This window comes from Eufriesea mexicana, unplaced genomic scaffold (genome assembly GCF_001483705.2).
Source record: "Eufriesea mexicana isolate 0111107269 unplaced genomic scaffold, ASM148370v2 scaffold3597, whole genome shotgun sequence".
Classification (NCBI taxonomy): Eukaryota; Metazoa; Arthropoda; class Insecta; order Hymenoptera; family Apidae; genus Eufriesea; species Eufriesea mexicana.
This window is the reverse complement of record NW_016911617.1, coordinates 67,779-92,810: the sequence shown is the minus strand read 5'-3', so window position 1 is coordinate 92,810 and position 25,032 is coordinate 67,779. Positions and strand designations below refer to the sequence as shown.

Below are 25,032 nucleotides of genomic sequence, written 5' to 3'. Positions count from 1 at the left end.
CTAAAATTAGCAAATCGGTGATAACTAAAGGCAATGTTCACCCACATCTGTGTGATGCAAACACAGGTGATAATTGCATTTTTAGATGATATAGCACTGCGTGAACGTTGTTTCCTGCTATCATCGACCCAGTAAAATTAACAAACCGATAATAACCGAAATCAACGTTCACAGACCTGTATCACGCGTGTTTACACTCTAAGGATTCTTAATGAAGATTCAGCACTGTGTGTACGTTGCTCACGCTTATCAATGACTTGCCAAAATTGCTGACAACCGAAAACAACGTTCACAGATGTCTGTCTGGCTCTAATCCTCGTGATACTTGGATCCTCATCGAAGTCATACCCCTACGCAATGCCAACACGTGTGACAGTTGAATCTCTACCGAAGATATGACGCTGTGTGAACATAGACTTCAGTTACCATGGATTCGCTAATTTTACTCAACGATGATAACCGAACTAATCTTCACAAACGTCTACCTGATATTAACACGTTTATAGTTGTTCTTTCAATGAAGTCATGGCACTGTGATGCTAACACGCGTGTCAGCTGGATCTTCAACGAAGACATGTCATCGCGTGACCAGTGCCTTCTATCACCATCTATCCAGCAAATTAATAAATAAACCATGGCACTATCTACACAGCACTATACCCATCGGATTTATCCATACACTGAGCATCCAAACCCTATAAAAATTTTAGAATGATCAATGCACGGATCAATTGAAGCTAGGAATATTAACAATACGGTTATTAACAATACAATTAACAATACAGTGCAGTGTATAGGCATATACAAAGGACTATAGCTAGTGGATTAATGTATTCTACACTGATCATGAAAATTCTGTAGCAATACTAGATTGATCAAGGGATAAATCAACTTTTGTTTGAAATATAAACCATTGATAATAGAGTACTCGATATAGCCATCCACGGAGTACTATAGTCATTGGAACTAATCTATCCACTGATCATTTAAATTCTATAGCAATTCTAAAGTGATCGATGGATATATAATTATCGCTAGAGCTCTATCACGAAACAATCGAATTTCCAATAAGAAAATGATAGAATTTGGTATGGCAGTGGAGTTAAAAAGGAAGGAACAGTAATTATAGAAAGGCAACGATTTAATAATTGATAACTCGATCGGTGTGCGTTTGAACAAAGGAATTTGGCTGACGACCGACACGTGCAAAATCATACATTAGTATGTAATAATCAAAAATATTTTAACACTTAGCGTACGGGTCACGAGATATCTCGTTTTCAGCTTCTTCTCGATTTAATCTGTGCCTTAGACAACAAGAGACAAATGTTTTTGTTACGCTACTGGGGCAGTGAAGTCTTGCACATTCTTGTGACAAATGATAAGCAAAATAACTGAATGTCGACATTCCAAGAATGTAAAAACAATCAGTCAGTATAGCCAGTACATCGGTAGCTCTGCGAGGATCGTTTACCGTCCTTATAAAGTGTTTTATTGTTGTACATTTTGTTATTTCGAAATATATGTGCAAATTTGTACGAAAATAGTCTTTTAAAAATCATTTACATTTTCAATCTGGTGCCAAACAACATTGCACAAAGGAGTACGCTTTATCAGATATCACACTCTAAAGCATTATTCAAGTTTGTGAGATAAATATTAGATAAAATGTATAAAAATATACAATAAATCGATGTATAAAGTATACAGTAATATCTAAGAATACTTTATGCGAATATATTAGCAATTTTAAATTCAAAATGTGCATATATGCAACGTATTGCTTGCCAAGCATGCTTCTAAGGTGTTCAAAAATATGCGGTCTTTGGGAGCGTTTTGACACAATGTGTTAACATCGACGTTATATGCAAGATATCTCGACTTATGTCTTTAGCATTGGAAAAGAAAACATCACTTGTGTTCACCTATTAACTCACCAAAATTACCAAATCATCTTCTCTAAACAGCCTCCAAAACCTCTCTATCCAAAAGTTAGCTCAGCCATCCTACGACACCCAACTGCTCTCGCACGAGCAAAACTTCTCCTTCCTGCTCCTTCGTCACGGAAGCAGTACGGTTCAATAACAGGTTAGCTCGTTTAGTCACCGATTAAACGCGCAACATCGCCTCGTACGCTATCAAGCTCTCGTATCCCTCGTTCCTGGTAACGTGGACTAGCCAAGCTGACGGATGAGTAAGCCCTGGCCTGGCGTCCGCGAATCCCCGTGCGAACAGCACGCGCCAGCCTCGAGCCACGACCGCTGACTTTTTGGGAATACCGAGGTGGGTCAGCCCGTGAAAGCTGGATCGTTAGCTAGAAATTACTCGGAAGCTCGGGCGCCAGGCTAGACGCGTTAATCGCGTTATCCAGGTATAGGTACCAACGCTCGAAACGTTATGAATCACTGGCGAAGCGGACGAGGATCGGCCAGAGTAACGAGCTGGAAGGAAGGGAGAAGCCCTCGCGAGTATCGTGTCACGACTTCGGGATGCTCCATTACAGCCTACGTTCCGCGAACCTTCCAGCGCCAGATATAAAGGATCTAACGCGCTCGCAAGGTCGCTTCGTTGGCTTACGCGGCTAAACGGAACGCTTTTCACCAGGAATTTTCGCGCCGTTGCTGGTGATAGCTTTACAATGGATCTTTTGGCAGGTGTACCCGAGTTTGGGAACAAAGGTGCCATAGGCCCCATGTATTATTTTCGTTTACCGAGATGTTGTGACTGAAGATTCTGCGATTGAAGAGGTAAAACGATGGATGACACGATTTTAAAAATCCTAATTTTTCTGTTCTTCGGGTTCTTCGGGAATATGTGAAACACGTGGTTGGTGTATTTGTCGGAAAGAAATGAGTAGAAACGTATTTTATATGTTATTATATATTCCAAAAATTAGGAATTCTGCAATTCTATGTTGCCTAGTCTCGACACTCTGTTTCTTTTGATGTTGATTGAGATGTTGCGATTGAAGAGGTAAAACGATGGATGACACGATTTTAAAAATTCCAATTTTTCTGTTCTTCGGGTTCTTCGGGAATATGTGAAACACGTGGTTGGTGTATTTGTCGGAAAGAAATGAGTAGAAACATATTTTATATGTTATTGTATATTCAAGAAATTAGGTCTGACTGACTAAATGTTAATCCTTTACACTCGAGAGGTGACTCTCAGTCACCATTTAATCAGATTCTAAAGATAGGCGTTAATTAATATATGAAATTTAAAATTACCTAACGATGTGTGAAATGTCGAAGAAAAATAATTCTACGTCTTAATTTGCATATGATTTCTCATTCGCCATTTTAAAAATATCGCCGACTCTATGACAGAAAGTCTTTGAATTACTATTTTTCTGTGACGAAAAAGTCGTCGAGTGCAAAGGGTTAAAATTGTCATTAGCAAATTAATTGTTAACCCTGTTTGTTGAAATTTATAATAGTTAATTTATTAATTAAATATTTTTCCATATTTAGATACAAATATGGAAGGAATATACGTACTTTCTGGAATTCTATGTTGCCTAGTCTCAACACTCTGTTTCTTTTTGTCATCTTAATGTTTTAATGTATTAAATATACCTTCGTTTCTTTGTTGTAATCTAGTTTATCTGTATACATAAAAATAATTTATCATGTATATCTAATTATAATAAATAATAAATAGTATTAAATAATAAAATTACATAATAAAATCTAATTTATAATGTATATATAAAAATATGTCAACGTAGACACATTATTTGTTAATACACTATGATAAAGTTATGAGAGTTCCAAGAAAAATCTAATCTACTCTTTCTTCTCATCCAAATTTCATCTCGATTAGCCATTGAAGTCTTTCAGAACTGTAGTTGTACATTCTAAAGATAAAAATTGGTACAATATTTATACAACATTTTGAAATATGATTGCAAATGTGAACCATTTGGAATAAAATGTCGAATGTGATTTGGACCACAAAGAGTGGAGTTTGAAGAGTGTATATAATTTCTTGAATATATATAAGAGAATTTCTATTATTTCTATATACCACGTATTTGAAGTTGGCAGTAAGAGAGATAATGATAGTCGAAACTGATAGACGTGATCGAAGGGTAACGCGATATATTCTGAACAATATCAGTATAACAATACTAATGTCTATATGAGGTAGTATCGATGCCTCTCGTTGAAATCACCATGAGTATCTCAACCTCTTTGTGATGCTGCATGAACTGGAAGATCTACCCTAGTTGAGAACGAGGTTGATTTGAAGATGTACTATCATTGTCAATTTTTAATACTGTTCTTTTCGTTAACATAATTCAAAATTAAATGTCTCTAGCTGTAGATATATTTTCAGATACATATACATGGCTGTGCCTATGGCTAGCCATAGATGGTTAGATACAGATATTTTCTCAGATATCTATATCTAGATGTAGATGTCGCTTCAAGTACCTGTATTTAAGTGTCTACATCTAGTGATAAATATCTCTACAAGTATTTATAATACTGAGTATCTAAAAGTGCTTAATAGTATTATAGAACCTAACTTATGATAAAATCAATTAATATAGTTAGTTTGGTACCTTTTGTTTTCGCAATTAGTTAAAATGTACTATACTATACTACACTACACCTATTTATTTCCACTTTATTATTATTTATGTACCCTATATTTAGGTATATGTTACGTTAATAATTAATAATAATAATATTTAATACTTAATAATTTATTAAGTATAGTTTGATACTCGACACAGAGGTGTGTACTTTGAGAAATATTTGCAATTGGCTGTAGATAATTAAATATAGCTTTGCCTCCAATTAAATAATAATTAAATAATAATAAAAAAAGATAGTAAAACACGAAAAATGGGGCCTTTCCAGAATTCTGAAATAGGCTTCTAACAATTAAAAAATAAAATTTTGTGTAAAAGGAAATATTTAATTACAGAAAAGGATAAGATCCTTTAAAAGTACTTCTCTACGAGTAAGTTAGATCACATTCTCCAGTACAAACCGAAATAAATTTTCTATCAAATTTCCAACTATACGTGTTAACAAAAATAATAAAACACGAAAGATTGGGCCTTTCCAGAATTCTGAAATAGGCTCCTAACAATTAAAAAATAAAATTTTGTGTAAAAGGAAATATTTAATTACAGAAAAGGATAAGGTCCTTTAAAAGTACTTCTCTGCGAGTAAGTTAGATCACATTCTCCAATACAAAGCGAAATAAATTTTCTATCAAATTTGTTTACAACCCCGTGACTTAAGCAGTCGATATTTAAAATTTTGTAACACGACACGATACTAGGAGCAAGTTTGAAAAGAAACGTTGCAATAACTATCTTCTGTTAAACTCGATACTTCCGATTCGAATATTTTCTTTCGACAGTTCTCCGATGTCGATGTATGATAAACATTTATACATATCAAAATCGAGATAATATCGTAACACAGATCAGAAGTGTTCCAATTTCGCAACGACTTATATTATTGCATCCTATATATCTATAAACAATCAAACCCGACCATTCACGCGGCTGGATGGTTAGATTTAGGATACTTTCGGTGTCGAAACGACTGTTTTAAGCACACGTCAATCGATCTGTCTTTGGTTGACATAAGCACCTATATCGCTGAACGTGTCTTCGACCTCGCATCTCGGACCAGCTGGCCCGCGCGGAGATAAAGCAGCTATCCAGGTCCTTATCTGGCCCAGGAATGGAAATAATCATCACGCGATACTACTCTCACGACCTGCAAACCGCGATAATACTTTGACAAGCAAACAACATTCCTGAGAACTACGCGGCTGCCAGGAATAATGTACTCGATAAATAATTTCTTCCCAAAGCTAACGTCCAGCACCTAACTCTCAAGGACTCGAGGTTTTCTAAGGGATGAAAATTCAAATCGTTTCGAGTACGATTCGATACACAGAGCTTTTGACAGGTCTCTGAAGGTATGAAAGTCCTGGAAATTTCGATGGCTTTGGAAATTTTTAATTTAGAGAAGAGAATAAATCTTTGAGTGTCGAAGGATTGACAATGGGATCTGGAATGCTTTCAAAAGCTCAGAATATGATTCAAACCTTAGAAAATCTCGAAAATTTGCATAACTTTGGCAATCTTGAGAGTAATCGTGAAACTTGGAATTCGATTGTTTCATATGTATAGTATGTGATTTTTCGAATTGTTCGAAATTCGAAAATAGAAATTCTAGAATTCGAAAAGAATTCTAGAATTCTTGAAAATCTCGCTAACTTTGGGATTCCCGAAACTAGTGATTTTTGGGCAATGATCCTGAGAGACTATAGAGTTATTAGAGAGATCCAAATCACTTGGAATATAATTCGAAATTTATAAAACCTACAAAATTTTGATAACTTTGACAATCTTGAGACTAATGATGAAATTTGGATCTATAGTATGATTGTTCAAATTGTTCAAAGTATGACTTGGAGCCTAGAATTTTTGAAAATCTTGCTAACTTTGGGAATCTTGAAATTGATGATTTTTAGAGAGATCCAAGTCACTTGGCATATAATTTCAATCCTATAAAACCTATACGAGTTTGATAACTTTGGCAATTGTTAGACTAATGATGAAATTTTAAATTCAATCTATTCAAATCTACAGTATATTCAAACTGTTCAAAATATGATTTGGAACATAAAATTCTTGAAAATTTCGCTAACTTTAGGAATCCTGAAATTAGTAAGTTTTTGAGAGATCCAAGTCACTTGGAATATAATTCTAAACCTATAAAACCTACAAAATTTTGATAACTTTGGCAATCTTGAGACTAATGATGAAATTTATAATTCATTCGCTTCGAATCTATAGTATGTGATTGTTCAAATTGTTCAAAGTATGATTTGAAACCTAGAATTTTTGGAAATCTCGCTAACTTTGGGAATCCTGAAATTAGTGATTTTTAGAGAGATTCAAGTCACTTGGCATATAATTTCAAACCTATAAAACCTATACGAGTTTGATAACTTTGGCAATTTTTAGACTAATGACGAAATTTGTAATTCACTCGCTTCGAATCTATAGTATATGATTGCTCGAATTATTCAAGTATGATTTAGAGTCTAAAATTCTTGAAAATCTCGTTAACTTTGGACATTTCGAAATTATTGATTTTTTGAGAGATCCAAGTCACTTGGCATATAATTCCAAACCTATAAAACCTATAAAATTTTGATAACTTTAACAATCTTGAGATTAATAATGAAATTTATAATTCACTGGCTTTGAATTTATAGTATGTGATTATTCGAATTGTTCAAGTATGATTTGGGGTCTGGAATACTTGAAAATCTCGCTAACTTAGGGAATCTGGAAACTAGTGATTTTTGGACAATGATCTTGCGACAGTAGAATTATTGGAGAGATCCAAATTACTTGGAATATTATACCAAACCTATAAAATTTATAAAATTTTGATAACTTTGGCAATTTTGAGATTAATGACGAAATTTGGAATTCAATCGCTCCGAATCTATAATATGTGATTATTCGAATTGTTCAAAGTATGATTAGAAGCTTAGAGTTCCTAAAAATCTCGCCAACTTTGGGAATCCCGAAATTAGTGATTTTCGGACAATGATCCTGAAATACCATACAGTTATTAAAGAGACCCAAGTCACTTGGAATACAATTCCACATCTATAAAACTCTCGAAATCCACTACAAATTTCAAAAATTTTAATAGCCTTTTACCTTTACCCTTTAACCCAAGGCTCAACTGGAACATAGGAAACAACGTGGACTAAATAAAAATACATTCGTCTGTGAAAGCCACCAAACATTAAGAACAATATCTATCAATCCCAAACCCAATATCTCCCATTCGCGATCCAACCAACCCAGAAAATTCCCGATTAAAAATACCCTCGATCCCCCATCCCAAATACGAAAGATCTGTCGCAAAAGAAACCAGGCTTAAAATAAAAGCCTGCATGGAAGAAAAGAACAAAAACTCGAAAGGCGAATGGAGCTACTTGGTCAGTGGAATTCTCACACTACAGCATCCACCACGGTGTCCCGTGCGTAGCCTGAGCTAGCCGTTCTCATCGATCGGTAATCGATCCTTTTTCCCCGCCCAAATCGTTACGAAACCCCCCGAAGAAGCTGCAGATACCTTTCAAAATAGAGACTTTGTATAGGGAGCATTAAACACGATGATTAAAACCGAGTGGTCATTGATTGCGTCACGAACTGTTATTATCACCGACGCGTGTAACATTGACTGGCCCGGGGACCCTCGAATACGCGCAGCGGCTTCATGACCAGGGGATCCAATGGCCAATTAAATAATTTTATGATTATTTTACGCGAACGGTCGCCGTAATAAATACGTTAAAACGTATCCTTACGCGTTCGTCTCTCAATTGATCCCGGAGCCTTCCCATTTCCTCCCGAATTAAACCGCTCGAACGAACAGCTCGAATCCCATCGACTCGTTTTATGGCCAAGTTTCTACCGATCCTGATGCTCGTTAGCTAACCAACGACTGCCCTACCCTGGACAAGGTACGCTGATCATCATCCAGGAATATAGACAAGAAGCTGGGTGAGACGGAGAGAAGTAGCTATAGCGGAATAAAGAAGTGGTCAGAAGGGGAGGGAAGAAAAGGATGGAAAAGGGAGAAAATGAGGAAGAAAAGGTGGTGTTTTATCGATTTGGAAAGGAACCGGGTCGCGAGTGTCCGCAGGTCAGGTGAAACGCGTGGGTCTGTCCGCGTCGTGGCGGTCACGAGAGGTTCCAGCGGGGAGAACGAATAGGAACGGGAGAAGAAACGGCGAGGAATGAAAGGAATTGTCGCTAACAACCACTGGCGGCGAGCAAATCTGAGACGCGGGTCTTTTGTGCCTCGTAAAAGTCTCCACGGCCACACCGGGGCACGAATAATCGTAAAACCGGGCTGAAAACTGACAGGAAGTAGGCTGGCAAGAGTAGGTATGGTCTCTGCGGTACTACCGAGGACCCGTCAAAATCAATTAGCCTCTCAGTCTTTCTTCTAGCGCGGCTTCACCGCTCCACCGCTTATTAGAAGTTATAAAATTTCGGTGCGACGGCCTCGAACCGATCGAATGGCTCGCTCTGGCTCGCGACTACACGGGACACAAAGGGAATTGCTTTACGCGAATGGGAATTTTTACATTTCCTTACACCACTTCCGCCCGATCGAGCCTTCTTCCGTCTCGCTTTTCAAACCACCAATTTTCGTTTCGACTCGATTTTCACAGATCCAGAGGAACATGGTAGTTCCGATTTGTTAATCTTTGGAGTTGCAATGGAATTGTCAAATTTCGAATTTCATTTTTGTATTGCGGTTATGGAAGAAATATTAAATACTATATGGATTGGATACATTTTATGAATTTTAGTTTGGAGAAAATTATGAGATACGAAGAGAAAGATAATAATTGTTTGTTACTATGATAAATGAAAAACATATCAAATTGAAAAGCTTCGAAATTTTTTATTACCGTAATGGTATTAAGAATATTAATTATTAATGATTTAATAATTAATAATGGTATTAAGAATATTAATTATTATATGATTTGAAGGAAAATTACGAATTTTAATTAAGAGAAAAGATATGAGAAATAAAAAGAAAAATGATAATTATGATTTGATAATATTAAAAATAATAGTTATGTCGTATTACAAATTTCCAAAATTTCTTTATTATCGTAATCGTATTATCTTATATGATTTGAAGGAAATTTACGAATTTTAATTAAGAGAAAAAATATGAGAAATGAAAAGAAAAATAATAACTAAGATTTGTTAATATTAAAAATAGTAGTTACGTCGTATTAACAAATTTCCTAGTTTTTTTTTATTATCGTAATTGTATTGTCTTATATGATTTGAAAGAAATTTAGGAATTTTAATTGAGAGAAAAAATATGTGAAACGAAGAGAATGATAATAACTATAATTTGTTAATATTAAAAGTAGTAAAATTTTATCGCATTGACAAATTTCTAAGTTTTTTTTATCATCATAATTGTATTATTTTACGAATTTTAATTAAGAGAAAAAATATGTGAAATGAAGAGAATGATAATAACTATAATTTGTTAATATTAGAAGTAGTAATTATATTTGAATATAATTATATTAATATCAATATATAAACAATATTAAAAGTAGTAATTATGTCGTATTGACAAATTTCAAAATTTTTAGTACTGCAAGTGAATTAAAAATATTACAGTGAGACAGAAATATAAGTATACGGTTTAGATAAAATTAATGTTAACTTTAATTACAAAAATGACTATACTTATATGTTATACGAACTATGAAAAAAAAAGATTCCTAAGTTTTAGGGTAGATAACATTCGTAAAATAAGTAAAGAAAGTTCTAATAATTATTTTTAGAGATAAAAATAATTTTTTAACTACCATATTCATTAAACACGATAAATTATCCGAGCAATTTTTCCTATCCTGGCTGCAGAAGATTCCTAACATCTACCTTCTATATCGACACACACATAATTATCTACTCTCCCAAAAATTTCTTAACGTATTCCAATATTATATTTCACTCTCTTTATCCAAAACCAAAAATAACTCGTGTCTTCGAAATTATTAATTATTTCCCAACCCATTTTATTAAACGAGTACTACCTATCCTAAAAATTATAAATCCGTTTTATAATCCTGTACAACATCCTCAGATACACGTAACAAATTTTTCCCAAGAACTTCAAATGATAATAAAATTTACCTATACCAGAAACCGTAGAAATATAGTATATACGTAAACCCCTTGTAATCCAATAGGAATACAATAAAACTTTATCTATCTAGTATATACGTAAATGTAACGAATTAAAAGCAATATATATATTATAATATTAGAAGAACATAACGATACCTTCAGCCGTGCGAAAACACAAATAGCGAACCCACCCTGAATAAGTAGGAAATTTTCCTGGACGAATTTTCCGACGAGTGGAACAGGCTGGATCGCGGCGAAACGTATTCGAAAAATATGTCAGCATTGAATGAAAGCGTACGGATCGACATCCAGCCAACCGAGTAGCAGAAAATACGTGTCGTAGTGCGTACTGAATGTATCGAGGTGAGTAAATGCACTGGCGGGTTGTATATCCGGTCTGCGCTTTAGTATGCAGGCAGAGTGCCGGTGTGGTGTATAGATGCCCCATCCTTGGCGGGGAGGGGCAGCTTCCGATTCTGATTTATTGGAATCCTCCGCTTCCGATATTTTATCCGATTCCTTCACGTACCGACGCGCATATACGCGACTCGTAGACGTCGGACTTCCTATCTACGAAGAACAGAATATCGGATATATAATCACGCACACTGGCTCATGGGCATCTCACAAGGACGTGTCACACAAATCCTCGTGTTTACCAGAAACACTTGCATTTTTCGCCCGATGAAATATTAAGGATGGTCGAAATTCGGATAATAATATTTTTATCGCGTTTTCGCGAAGGAAAAACGATAGTTCACCACTTTCATTTATTTTGCAGCAATCAGACGAATTTTTGCATCAATTCTTATCTATCGTTTATGTTTCGAATGAAAATTTTATTATCGCCAAAGTTTAATTTGGAAATATTAATATTTTTATCGTAACTGTGTATATTTTTATTTTTAAATAATTAAGCTTTCGGATTTAATACAGGTATTGGTATTAAAAGTTGATGAGATTTATTAAAAATTAATTTTTATATTTACATCGATCTCTAGTATGTATTTTAAACATAAATTTTATTATCGCGATATTTTAATTTGGAAATATTAATATTTTTATCGTAACTGTGTACATTTTTATTTTTAAATAATCAATCCTTTGGATTTAATAGAGGTATTATTGGTATTAAAAGTTGATGAGATTTGTTAAAGATGAATTTTTATATTTATATCGAACCTAGTATTTAAATATTTAATAATAAATTTTATTATTGCAATATTTTATTTCGTGATGAGGTATCAATATTTTTATTGTAACTGATAATGAGTTCTCTTTATGAGCGAATAATTAATTACTTTAATCTAATAGATGTGATTAATCTAATAGATTTGATAGATAAATTTTGATATTTGTATCAATCGATCATCCATATTTTGAAAGAAAAATTCTGTTATCGTAATACTTTAATATCCCGTATGATAATTATTTTTACTTAAGGTGCATAATAACATAATTAATCCTACTAAACGTGTTTATAATGTACAACGAAACGATCCATCGTATGCGATCTATAAATATAGAGTATCTACAAAAGTATATACTTTAAATATCTCTCTAAATTCCTAACTTCACACGAGTGTCATTTTTTAGCACATTAGTTATAAAATTATTATACAATAATAATGTATATTTCCTTAAATATACACAGGAGCCAAAACAGATCATATTCCAAAATATATATGAATTATTATAAATTTCCATGACAATGGATACCTATGTAATGTCAAGTTTCTGACTTTTCACTTTAATTTTTATTTTCATTTGAATTATTATTTATCAATTAAAAGTTTGGTTAATACGATATATATTGTCATTGATAAGAATATTGAGACTACTAGCAATTATGTCAAGTCGTCAATTGCAGTTGCAAGAATACTTCCCAGACTCACTGTCACAAACAAATTTTTATTTTTATGTAAACCTATCATACGAAAATTCTTCGTATTTTATTCATACGTAAACGTATAATTTAAAATTCCTTGATCGTCACTGTATCTTTTCAAAAATAAGACAATTAACCCTTCCAACCCAAAATACGTATTTCCACGATCATACGTCACGAACCAACGTATGTACGCTACGAGCCCACGTCAAAAACAATTTTTCCTCTCTACGTCAATCTGTCGTACACGTACGCAGTAGAAATTCCATCACTGGTCATTTATTTAACATTCCACGCAATAATTTCTACCATCTCATACATATAAAATGAGAACATAATATGGGAACACTGATTATAGTAAATCTCAATGATTTATTTTAAATAAAAGGGTCCCTACATTACCAAGCTAAAACCGAAATAAATTTTCATCAAGTACGTCGAAGTATCAATTAATATAGGAAACCATATTTTACCAGTATCCCTCACATAACTCCGTAACATCCGAATTACTTAATAAAAAATCAGTAAAAAGTCCTGGAACTCTTTTATTATTAATTTCGTAAATAATTATTATCCCTAATAAGAGATAAAAATTCCAGATTTCAAAGAATGCAATATTTCAAAAAATCTTGCATAAATTCAGTGAATAAATTAAAACCTTATCACAGTGTGATAAAATTACACTAAAATTACTGAATTCAGATCCAAAAAATATCCAATTCTTTTATGTTCGAAAATACTTAAATGTAATTAAAAAATGTAGAAAAAGCTGTTTTATATGTATCTTGTTAGTAATTAATTCTGCCAATGGGATAAACTGTCAATGGGTTAATCCAGGACGAAAGAAATTTCACATAAAATCGAAACTTCGTTGACAAGTACGATCATTGAATAATTAACCCCTTGCACTCGAGAGGCGCCTTTCAGTCGCTATTTAATCAGATTCTAAAGATGAATGTTAATTAATATATCAAATTTACAATTACCCAACGACGCGTGGAATATCGAAGTAAAATAATTCTACGTCTCAAATTGCATTCGATTTCTTATTCACCGTTTTAAAAATATCGTCGACCTTATGGCAGAAAGTCTTGGAATTACTATTTCTCTCTAACGAAAAAATTACCAGGTGCATAGGGTTAAGGAATTATTATAACCATAACCATAATTATACAATTAATTAAATTTAAAATCAAGGAAAATTAAAATTAAAAATAAAATTAACCCTTTGCATTCGAGAGGCGACCCTCAGTCGCCATTTAATCAAATTCTAAAGATGGATGTTAATTAATAGATCAAATTTAAAATTACCCTTCGAATATGGAAGCAAAATAATTTTACGTCTTAAATTGCATTCGATTTCTCATTCACCGTTTTAAAAATATCGTCGACCTTACGGCAGAAAGTCTTGGAATTGCTATTTTTCTGGAACGAAAAAATCGTCGAGTTAAACGTATATCTTCCATTGCAAATATCTATTATTCCTTGTAATATAGTCCCAAAGGTAAGACATACTATGGTTAACAGTATTGCTAACGTTACTCTGGATATCCTAAAATTTCTTCTATTCCAAAAATCTTAATTTCTCTATCTCTCTATCTATTCCTGTATCGTAGAATCTACTTTTCTCTTTTTACATGGAATTTCCTAACAAAACAGCTTACGTTTCAACACTACCCTTCACCATTTGCACTGAATCCAGATCCACTATTTTCCTGTAACGAAAAAGTCGTCGAGTGCAAAGGTTAATTCGATATGAAAATAACGAAAAATTCTCCGAGTGCAAAGGGTTAATTCGATATGAAAATAATTAAAAATTCGCCGAGTGCAAGGGATTAATTCGATATGAAAATAATTAAAAATTCGCCGAGTGCAAAGGGTTAATTCGATATGAAAATAACGAAAAATTCTCCGAGTGCAAAGGGTTAATTCGATATGAAAATAATTAAAAATTCGCCGAGTACAAGGGATTAATTCGATATGAAAATAATTAAAAATTCGCCGAGTGCAAAGGGTTAATTCGATATGAAAATAACGAAAAATTCTCCGAGTGCAAAGGGTTAATTCGATATGAAAATAATTAAAAATTCGCCGAGTGCAAGGGGTTAATTCGATATGAAAATAATTAAAAATTCGCCGAGTGCAAGGGATTAATTCGATATGAAAATAATTAAAAATTCGCCGAGTGCAAGGGATTAATTCGATATGAAAATAATTAAAAATTCGCCGAGTGCAAAGGGTTAATTCGATATGAAAATAACGAAAAATTCGCCGAGTGCAAAGGGTTAATTCGATATGAAAATAATTAAAAATTCGCCGAGTGCAGAGGGTTAATTCGATATGAAAATAATTAAAAATTCGCCGAGTGCAAAGGGTTAATTCAATATGAAAATAACGAAAAATTCGCCGAGTGTAAAGGGTTAATTCGATATGAAAATAATTAAAAATTCGCCGAGTGCAAAGGGTTAATTCGATATGAAAATAATTAAAAATTCGCCGAGTGCAGAGTTCATTCGATATGAAAATAAGGAAGTTACGATCTCTGCTCATGAGATGATTCTCATACGAATCTCATATTGGAGGGGTTAGAAGATCCGATACGAAGGACAAGGTATGCGGGACAAGGGATTCGCGGATCGAAACAGTATCGCAAGCCACGTGCATGCGAGAGCGATCAGTCTCACGAACTTCCTTGCTTCTCGGTATCCCTCGTTAATCAACCTTTTCTCTACAGAGCGTCTGCCGACGTCGAAACGATAACGACGGTGACGTCACTGGACCACCAGACAGTACGTCGCCTAGAATCGGTATCAGCGCGAGCGGCCTCACGGAGTCCCAACCCCTAGCGCACCTACCCATTCGGGCTGACGAAATTGCGAGGAGAGGGAAAAACGAGAAGAAGGCTATACCACGAGTAGCTTCTCTATGCCCTTCGAAACTGTGCGACCTCGCGTCGCGAGAAACGGCCTTCCTCTTTTCCCAAGAAAGGGGTAGAAGAAGACGAGAGGTGCAAGAGAAGGAGAAAGACTGTTAGCGGACCAAACGATATCGGATTATGCGCTGACTTAGAAAACATCGGTATCGAGTATCGTGGAACGATGATGTAACGGTGACTTTGGTGGGGCCACAGGGCGGAACGAGCCCTATACGTACGAAGAGACACACAAATACCCTTTACGGTCGCACGCGATGAATGCTAATTCCCCTTTGGCCGTGCACTCGCTCCGCGTAGGCAAATATCGCATAAGCGTAGAATCTGATCTTTCCACGCTGGAATTTTGATTTTTATTTCGTTGCAATTGCTTCGTCGCAATTAACACAGTCAACCTGAAAACTATATGTCCGTTTTTAAACTTCTGATTAAATATTCTACTGTCAACTTAGTCACTTTGGTCACTTGATCTTATCATTTTCGTCGTGGTATAAGTATAATCGATTATTATAATATTCCTTCGTATCTTTTTTTCTTTTAATCTATAGGTTCTTTGACTACTCATGGTGGATTTGACATTAGCCATTTTAATACCGAGAATATTTTTTATTCTAAATTGTTTGTAGATAGAAAAGAAATTTTCTATTCTATTTTGTCGTTGAAAATGGTACATACTTTGTTACCAATGTTGATTTTCATTCAGTTTCATTGCACTCATGGTGGATTTGACATTAGCCACTTCAGGGCTGAGAATATTTTTAATTTTAAATTGGTTGTAGACAGAAGAGAAATTTTCTATTCCATTTTGTCGTTGAAAATGGTACATACTTTGTTACCAATTTTGATTTTCGTTTAGTTTCATTGTACCACCCACTATTATTAATCATTAATAAAGTACTTATCAAATTTCCTTTTCCAATTTGAATAAATATTATTAATACTGAACGAATCTTAGATTCTATCACAGAATATAATATACATATAAAAATAAAGAAATGTGCATAATTACATTCATACTCGTGACTTTTAAATTAAAACTTTTAATTTTAAATCAAATTAATTTCAACTCTGCCAATAGTTGCTGCACTTCTTCGGTAGCTGAATAAATAATAAATTTGCAGCTACTTAAATTGACTGAACGAATCTTAGATTCTATCACAGAATATAATATACATATAAAAATGAAGAAATATGCATAATCACGTTCATACTCGTGACGTAAATTAATTTCAACTCTGCCAATAGTTGCTGCACTTCTTCGGTAACTCAAAAAATAAAAATTTAAATTTAGACAGTTTCGTCTTTAAACAGTAGACCTGTTATTAAACAGTAGTTTGGACTGACAGGTCGGTACAATTTTCAAGAAACATTGCGATACTCGTCACAAAGTCTCTTTTCAAATTTCCTAATCTACCTAAATGACACTTGGACTGACATGTCAATACAATTTTCAACAAACATTGCGATACTCGTGACAAAGTCTCTTCTGAAATTTTCTAACCTACCTAAGTGACACCATCTAGATCACCTTGTCAAGACACATTCCCTCCCAGCTTCTGCAGTGAACGTTAAAACAGCGAACTGGATATAGGATTCCTCGATTCGAGCTCGCCTCTATCGGTGCCTATTAATTGACGAATGATTGACAGCGAGTTGACATTCAGCGCGATGATCGTGCAAGTTTACCAAGCGATTTGCTCGTGTTGCACTGGAACGTAGGTCGTAATTAACGCGGACAATGTCAGAACCGGGGAGTTTTGGAGCAATAAAGAAACAGGAAGCGCAGAGAGCGGCGAAGGATGAGTCAGGTGAGGTCCAGGAATTTGGCGGGCGCGTAAGGACGCGCAGTTATGGAGACCCGGAATCGCGTGGACACGTGTGCACGATGCATAACTAGGGGGACGAGCTTAATCTATCCTTAAAAAAAACGAGAGTAAAGTTTCGCGTGTGTAACCGTAGCTTCGATCCTGCGGTTTCCACGTCTCTTTTTTCGGATCGTTTCAGAAGAGAAACCTTGAGCAACGAGAGGCCGAACCCGGCCCGTGATTTATTGTCCTTGGTTAGAGATAATAAGGCACGATCGGCTGGGAAGATTCTTTCGAAACGAAGGATCTCCGTGCGCGGTCGCACGAATCTATTTTTTTCTCCCTCCTCTCCTCTTTTCCCCTTTTTATTTCCTCCCTTTTTCACCCAAAGATCGCTTACACGTTTGACGATATTGGCAAAAAAGACGCGGCCTGCTACGAGCTACCTGCCGGTACACGAGCCGTGACAAACGGCGACAATGATCGTTACATCGGTCGTATGATCCGTGATCGAACTGTTTTTCTCCCGTTCGAACAATTTTATTTCCGCCGATTATGACATTCTGCGTTTCCAATGTGCAATTACGAGCAATATAAATTACGCGTAATATTCGCAATAAGAGAAACGGGGTAATTTTGTCGTGGCCGCTTTCCAATCCATCCCGCGAGAAAAGCGATCTTCGGGTGCCCGGTACCCTGGTAAGTGGCTCCCGTGCTCACTGTCATCGTCTAATTGCGTAACGGAGGTTCATTATTTTCGGGAATAACTATGTGACTGAAATTCGAATGAAATTTGGGCCAATGAAACGAGTCGTCAAGTATAAATAGACCAAGAAAGAGAGAGAGAGAGAGAGAGGGAGAGAGAGAGGGGAACGAACTCTCCGTTTTCGGTCATTCGAGTAATTTACTAGTCGACTTTTCTTCGTTTCGCGATATACACGAGTAAAATTAGCATAAAAGATCGGACCGCGGAAGTGAATCGCGGGGGAAAGACAGAAACTCTGGCTAGTGAAAGTAAATCGTTAACGACGAAATAATTTCCAGAATACTACTCAATGAATTCGATTCCGTCACGCTCGGCTTATTCCTGAGATTTCATTTTCATTCACACCTATGGCAACCACACGCTCCACTTTCATTTTCTCCGTAAACGTATTACGCCTTCGATTTAATCCCATTCACCGAAATCGCGGTAAAATTGGGAAATTTTACCGGTACCCGAATGGAAAATGTAATATCGAATCACATGACGTATTCCCTCGCGGCTACAAAAGACGATTCGTAAGTCCGAGATCTCTTTCGAAGGTCTGTGCGACTCTACGATCAACGTCCGTACGACCGGAAGTACTGCCATAACTGCCTTCCGCTCGATGTCCCCTTTCCCCGTCCGACCCCCACCAGAAGTCACGTCGGTAATTATTGAACCATTGATGAACTTAATCTTCGTCTCCGTTCGTCGATACAGCGAGTAGATCGTGTGGACGTGTGCCGAAAAACGCCTCGGACGACGTTTCTCACGGGGAAGAACGACGAGTGTTCATGATAGAGGCTAGGAAGGAACTAGATGTGTATTCAGATGTACTCACGTAATCATCGCGAAAAAGTTCCGCGTGCATCAGCGCCGTTTTCGCTTGGAGGACCACTTGGTGCAGAAGCTGCGAGTCTGTTATCTGCACTACGTCCAAATCGGCGGTAGGGTCTTCGGCCGCTTCCGCAGCTAGGCCACAAGGATTCACCCACTTAGGGGGCGAGCTCAGTCGTCTGTTCTCGAGGGTCATCGTCGGAGCGCCGTGCACCGAGACCACGAGCAGGGTCACCAATAGACTGCCTAACCCTGAAAGCCAAATTCGAACGTCGGTATCAGCAACATGCTCTACGTTCGTATATACTCTATGGTCTGTAACTCGAGACTGCATGGGTGACGTCTCGAAACTTTAGAGAATAATAAACGAATAATCGAAGAGAAAGAGAAACAAATCTAAATAATAGAAAAATTATCGTGACAGAATTGGTGAAGGTGATGAAGAAATGGATGCTAGTAGGCATTTGGGCGAATAAAAGTCTGGATTTCAGTAGGGTATAAGTTTAGCTAGTTAAATACTGTCTTACTTCATAAAATGAGCTTCTTTTAGTACAGGCTAACAGATTTTAAGATAATATATAGGAGAAACATGACGGTATCTTCATTTAAAGGAAGATTACGTTAGTCTAGAGTACCCTAAATAATAGAATAAATAATAGAAAAATTATTATGACGGAATTGGCGAAGATAGAAATGGATGCTAGTAGGCATTTGGACGAATAAAAGTCTGGATTTTAATAGGGTATAAGTTTAGCTAGTTAAATACTGTCTTACTTCATAAAATGAGCTTCCTTTCGTACAGGCTAACAGATTTTAAGATAATATATAGGAGAAACATGGCGGTATCTTCATTTAAAGGAAGATTACGTTAGTCTAGAGTACCCTAAATTGTTTCATCTAGGGATACAGGGTTTCTAGAGGGTATACTAGGGTTTCTAAAGGATACATGGAAAACTTCTGAGGTATTAAAATAGCTAATTGTTCGAGTAACACGCAGCAGGATATTTCTATCTAGACTCTATGAAGAGTACCACGAGATACCGCAGTGTCACCGATCGAGAGTTCGGACGCTACCGCAGCGCCACCTGACTCTCGCAGCTCCCCAAGATGAACGAAACGTTGTCGCGCCATTTACATTTCGCGAATAGCGTCGCAGCATATTCGCGTTCGAATTTCACCTCAACGCCATGTGAATCTCGTCTAACCTAAAATGAACGAAGCTGAATCACGACTCGTGACATTTCTCGTCGTAAATCCGAGCAAAGGCGATGCGAAATTCGCCACTTTTCTGTAAGATTCTGGCAATGACCGTGGCCGGGGGAACGTTGAAATTAAGATTCATCGAAAGAACGTATGGAAGAGGAGAAAAACGAGGGAAGAAATTGAAATCGGAGGGCAAAAAAGGAGGATATCTAATAATCGGTTAAACGTGGAAGATTCGTACCACACGTCATGGTTGGCGTCGCGTTGCGCGGCCATTTTTCAGCACGCTCGGTGCTGGCATGAAATAGCAGGATCAAATAGAGTCGAAGCGTCGAAAATGCAGTTGGGTTAATTTCGTCGGTATCGGTGGCTTATATTCCGATTTCGCTGCTCTTATTTCCAATTCATGGCTAACTGCCGCGGTACGTTATTAACGGAATTGTCCGTGTATTAAGAAGATAAGAACCAGCTCACTGGTCGGTAGTAATCAACGATTTGACGTGAGACTCACGGGGAGGATGCCCTCGAGAGAAATCATCCTGGAGCTTCCGGCTTGTTGCTTCTACCTTCCCCGTGCTCCCCCCACCCTCGGTCGCTGTCTTCGTCGATAGTAAGCGCCTAAATGGTAGATTTCGATCGAGACCGTCTTATGATCATCCGGCAGTTTCGGGATCACCGCTCGTCGAATTACATCCACGCGAATTCGTCGTCGCATTATTTCACGAGTTACGACCCTTGATGAGGGGCCTGGGATCACGTGCACCGCTACGACGACAAACCATCAGCAGTCGCGTACGCATTCGGAGGATGTATAACCACCGCAGTCTACCGCGTACGAGTTCTCTTTCTCCGTTTAAGACATCATCCTCGTCTTTCTTCACCGATATCGTCCAGTATGCAAGCTTCCACAGCGGGTACCTTGTGTTTGATTTGTAACGCTAGTAGGATCGTAACGATACCACGGTATAAACGTAGTTGTCGGTTCTTCTAAACAGGGTTATTTGTCCTCAAAGTACCAACCTGTCTTCCACCCGACACACTAGAACGCGCAGAGATCAAACGTCGCGATAGCACGTCGCCGATATGCCTCTGCGTCCGTCTACGGCTTTGCACTTTTCGTCGCTGCGGATTTTCGTCGGATCACCGCGCAATTGGTACGATTCGAGAGAGCGAGAGAGAGACCAATTGGTGGCTACACGGAAGGAGCAATGGCGAGTGAAACGGCGAAAAGCAAAGCGGGAAAACCCGTCGAGGGCGAGTAACGGTGGTACGAAGGCCTGGAAAATGTAGGTATGTTGTGCGATCGTAGAGGGCGCTAACGAATTTAATTTTAATGTGCAGCTACGCGTGATGCAACGTGCATGACGGACGCGTTCTCGAGTCGCAAGGAGAAAAATAAGCGGACGAAGAAGGAGCGAGAGAGAGAGACGGAGACACGGCGAAAAGGAGGGAACGAGGAGGGGCGGCAGGGAGACACCGCGGACACTTAACGCATATTAATAAGCGGCTCTTAAGCGCGTTTCGCGTCTCGACGAGAGAATAATTTGCCGCGGGGAAGTTCGCGCCCCGAAGTAACCACGAAATCCGTGTCATCCCGTGATCCCGACTAACGGTCCAACCCTTCCCTCTTCTACTCCGTAACTGGTGGAATCGTGGACAGCCAGTGGATTCCCGGTAATTCGACGGATAGAAACGCCAACTTGCCTTCGACTTGCCTTCGACGAGCAGAAGGCACGCGTCTTCTGCACTCTAATCGCGACTGATTGCATTGGAATTCAGCGGAAGATAGATAGGTCACACATGGTACGTAGCGAGGCCTGCGGCGAGATTCGATGGAAATCACGTGAATTTGTTTGTACGCACTAGCGCCGCCACGTGAGCACGGAGATATGCAAACGTAGATGTCCCCCGGCTAATCTGCGCTGGCCCGTTACGACGCGACGCGACACGACGCGACACGACACAACGCGACACGACGAATAGACGAAACGGCGCGCGAACGTTTTCGCGTGCCGGTGAATTTCTGCGTCGAAACTGGAAGAGAACGGTGGAACGAGGATTCGGTAGAACGACGATTATAGACGGATAAAGGCGCAATTAGGATCTAGCTGCAGCGTGGAAACGATATCGTAACGTTGGCCTACGATTTTCCGTTAACATGCCCAAAGAACAGTGTAGCACGAAAAAACTGCCTATTCAATAATGCGGCAAGTATTTTTATCGTACCAGAAGTTCCCATGATCCAGGTAAATGATCTCAGCGTCTACGATTATATTTCCTTACTTGTCCCTCTGTATACGCATCGTGTACTTTCTCCAGTTTCTTTAATTGCGCCACGTTTTTGCCCCGCTGAAAGTTAATTGCTATACGATATGTCCTCTGTGGCCGGCCAAATTTGTCCGCGAAGGGAATTACGATGATAGGCGCTCTTTCGAGCAAGTTCGCATTCTTAAGCCGTAAGAAACCCAAAGAGAGCCACCTGTGGCTCGTAACGCGCAACCTTGCCAGCTGGAATGCATCATCCGATTTGCTTCGTGCAGAAACTACACCCATATCTCGGTTATCTCGAAGACAGGCAATACCAGTCGCGAACACGAATATATCCAAACGTTTTTATCGCGCTTGTTCGAAAGGAAAGCTATTCTCGTGCCGCGCAAGACCACATTCTTCGATAAGTATTACGGATATCAAACTAGAGAGGACTCCGAGACCCAACGTTTCGATGAAGTTGCAACTACTTAGCGACACCCTCCACGGCCCGTGTACATCCGAGTCACGGATACAGGTAGCCACGAGAGAGCATCGACCAAGAGAAAAGAGAGAGAGAGAGAGAGAGAGAGAGAGTTGAACACTCTTCACCGAATCGCGGCTATTTAACGCGGATATTCGGTGGGCGGTCATCTAACGGTCGACTATTCGCGTCTTTTGTACTTTCGCCCCGTGTGGCCTGGACGGTATAGACGGTACAGCTAGGACCTACCTCAACGACGAAGCTCGGCGACGGCGTTCCAACGAAATTCCTGAGAACCCGCGGTTGCGTGGAAAAAAGTAAGGCGCGCAAAGCCGGTGGACACCGGTGCAAGCGCATCTCTGCTGTTGGCCGGCAAGAAGATGGTGAAAAATGCGGTAATGACGCACTGTCCTCGCATTGCTCGCGACAATTATACCCCATTACGCCCGTCCCGCCACCCCCTTATCATCCAGATCGTGTCCGTGCCCGGACCGAGGTGCGTTGCGGTAGGTCGCGATGCGCGCCAAGTGTATACGTTCCCCGATTTATTACACGCCCTTTTCCGTCTATTGTTATTCCATCTCCACCATTTCCCGCTTCGCCATCCCCTCGCGTCAGCGAATTTACAATCCGGGGGATGCGTTGCTTTCCGCGTCCTAACTCCGAGTCTAACCTCGCGTAACCTCCAAACTAACGAACACCGGTCGATTGTCATGACGATCGGCTGTCTACAAGTGCCTGTCACTCTACAAACGGAATCTTTGAATCATTGTCGAAAACCTTATCCATCGTTTGAGTACTAGCTCGCGATTCTGTCGTTCGGTGTCTAAAGCTACCGGCTAATTGGTCAATAGCGTCCAAATAACCGGACACTAGAGTCTCCTGACGCGTGTCTTCACTGTTACCGTTCATCCAGGTTGTACTAAATCGAAACTAGGTAATATAATAGTCTAGAGACAAGTACAATCGTTTTGTTTGGCACTTTTTCATCGAATCTTGGCAGAGATCTGACACTCGAGCGATTCGGGTGTCAGAGACCCGATAGACACGCGGATAGCACCAAGAATGACAAGATACAGGTATCGACAGACTGGACCAGAGTATCAATCGACGCGATACTTAATTTCCTACAGGTAGTGGCTAACTGTTGCACACTCAGCGGGAGCAACGTGACGCACCGAAAATTTGACGAACCGGCGGGGCATCGGTCGGGTACCTTCGTGGCTCTCGAATGATCAACAGGTGGGTGTGTCGAGCGCGCACGCCAGCGTTTCAATCCATGTGAAATTTCTCAGCCGTTTCGCGTCGGACGTAGCCCCAAAAGCGCCTATATCCTGACACCGGCCAAGTGTCAACGAAGCAAGCAGGGATCACAACAGCGCGATAGAAGCTATTATTTCGCAGAGAAACAACCGGCGGAGAAGAGTCGATAAGGAGGACCGTTACAAGGAGAGTGACTAATGCGTTCATCGACTTGTTCACTAAAATGACGTCAAAGCATGAGAGAGAATGCCGGTAGGGACAAAAGATCGAGGAAGGAAAACTGTGCATGATCACGTTTGCGAGTGTGCATCTGCGTTGAAGGCTCGGCGAAACGCGACTATCTTCCATTTTTACGCCACTTCGCCTCCAAGATCGAGTTCTCTGACGTGATCGATAGGAGCGGCAGTCGTTAATCGTTAAGAGCGTTGCTCGCTACGTAATTCGAGCGGAGAGTCCGGGCTGCCGGCTGCAACAGGTGATTCTCCCGGGCCGGAGTCTCCTGCGCGCCAGTTTTGCCCCACGGTACAGTACGGATTCACGAATTACGGGAATTACAAGAAGGGAAACCCGAGCTCGGGTCGCGCGTTCGTTTCGTTACTGTGAACCCGACCGGTTAAAAGTAAAAGCGTGGAACGAACGGGGAAGAATTCAGAGCCGGGGAAAGATGCTGAACGATCATTACGTAAGAAGGTATTGATTTTACGTGAGTCAGCGTCAGGTGTGTTGATGTGTATTGCACGTCGAACGAAGAACGGGGACTTAAAGCGTTAATGAATGACACCTATAGCGATATGCGCGTTTTTGCTAACCGTAATTTGTCATAAGCCGGCTTAAGCCCACTGTACGGTAGAAGCAACGCGATTAAAGCGAGTACAGGCCTCGGCATT

General features: G+C 38.6%; 1 protein-coding gene across 1 annotated transcript in view; it reads right to left on the bottom strand.

The window, feature by feature from the left end:
* The window catches only part of LOC108551018 (uncharacterized), a 34,793-nt gene that overhangs the window by 8,602 nt on the left and 1,159 nt on the right, over positions 1 to 25,032 (bottom strand). Inside the window, exon 2 of the mRNA XM_017905010.1 lies at positions 18,953 to 19,200. Coding sequence (XP_017760499.1) covers positions 18,953 to 19,200 — 248 coding nt within the window. The remainder of the gene's footprint in view (positions 1 to 18,952; positions 19,201 to 25,032) is intronic.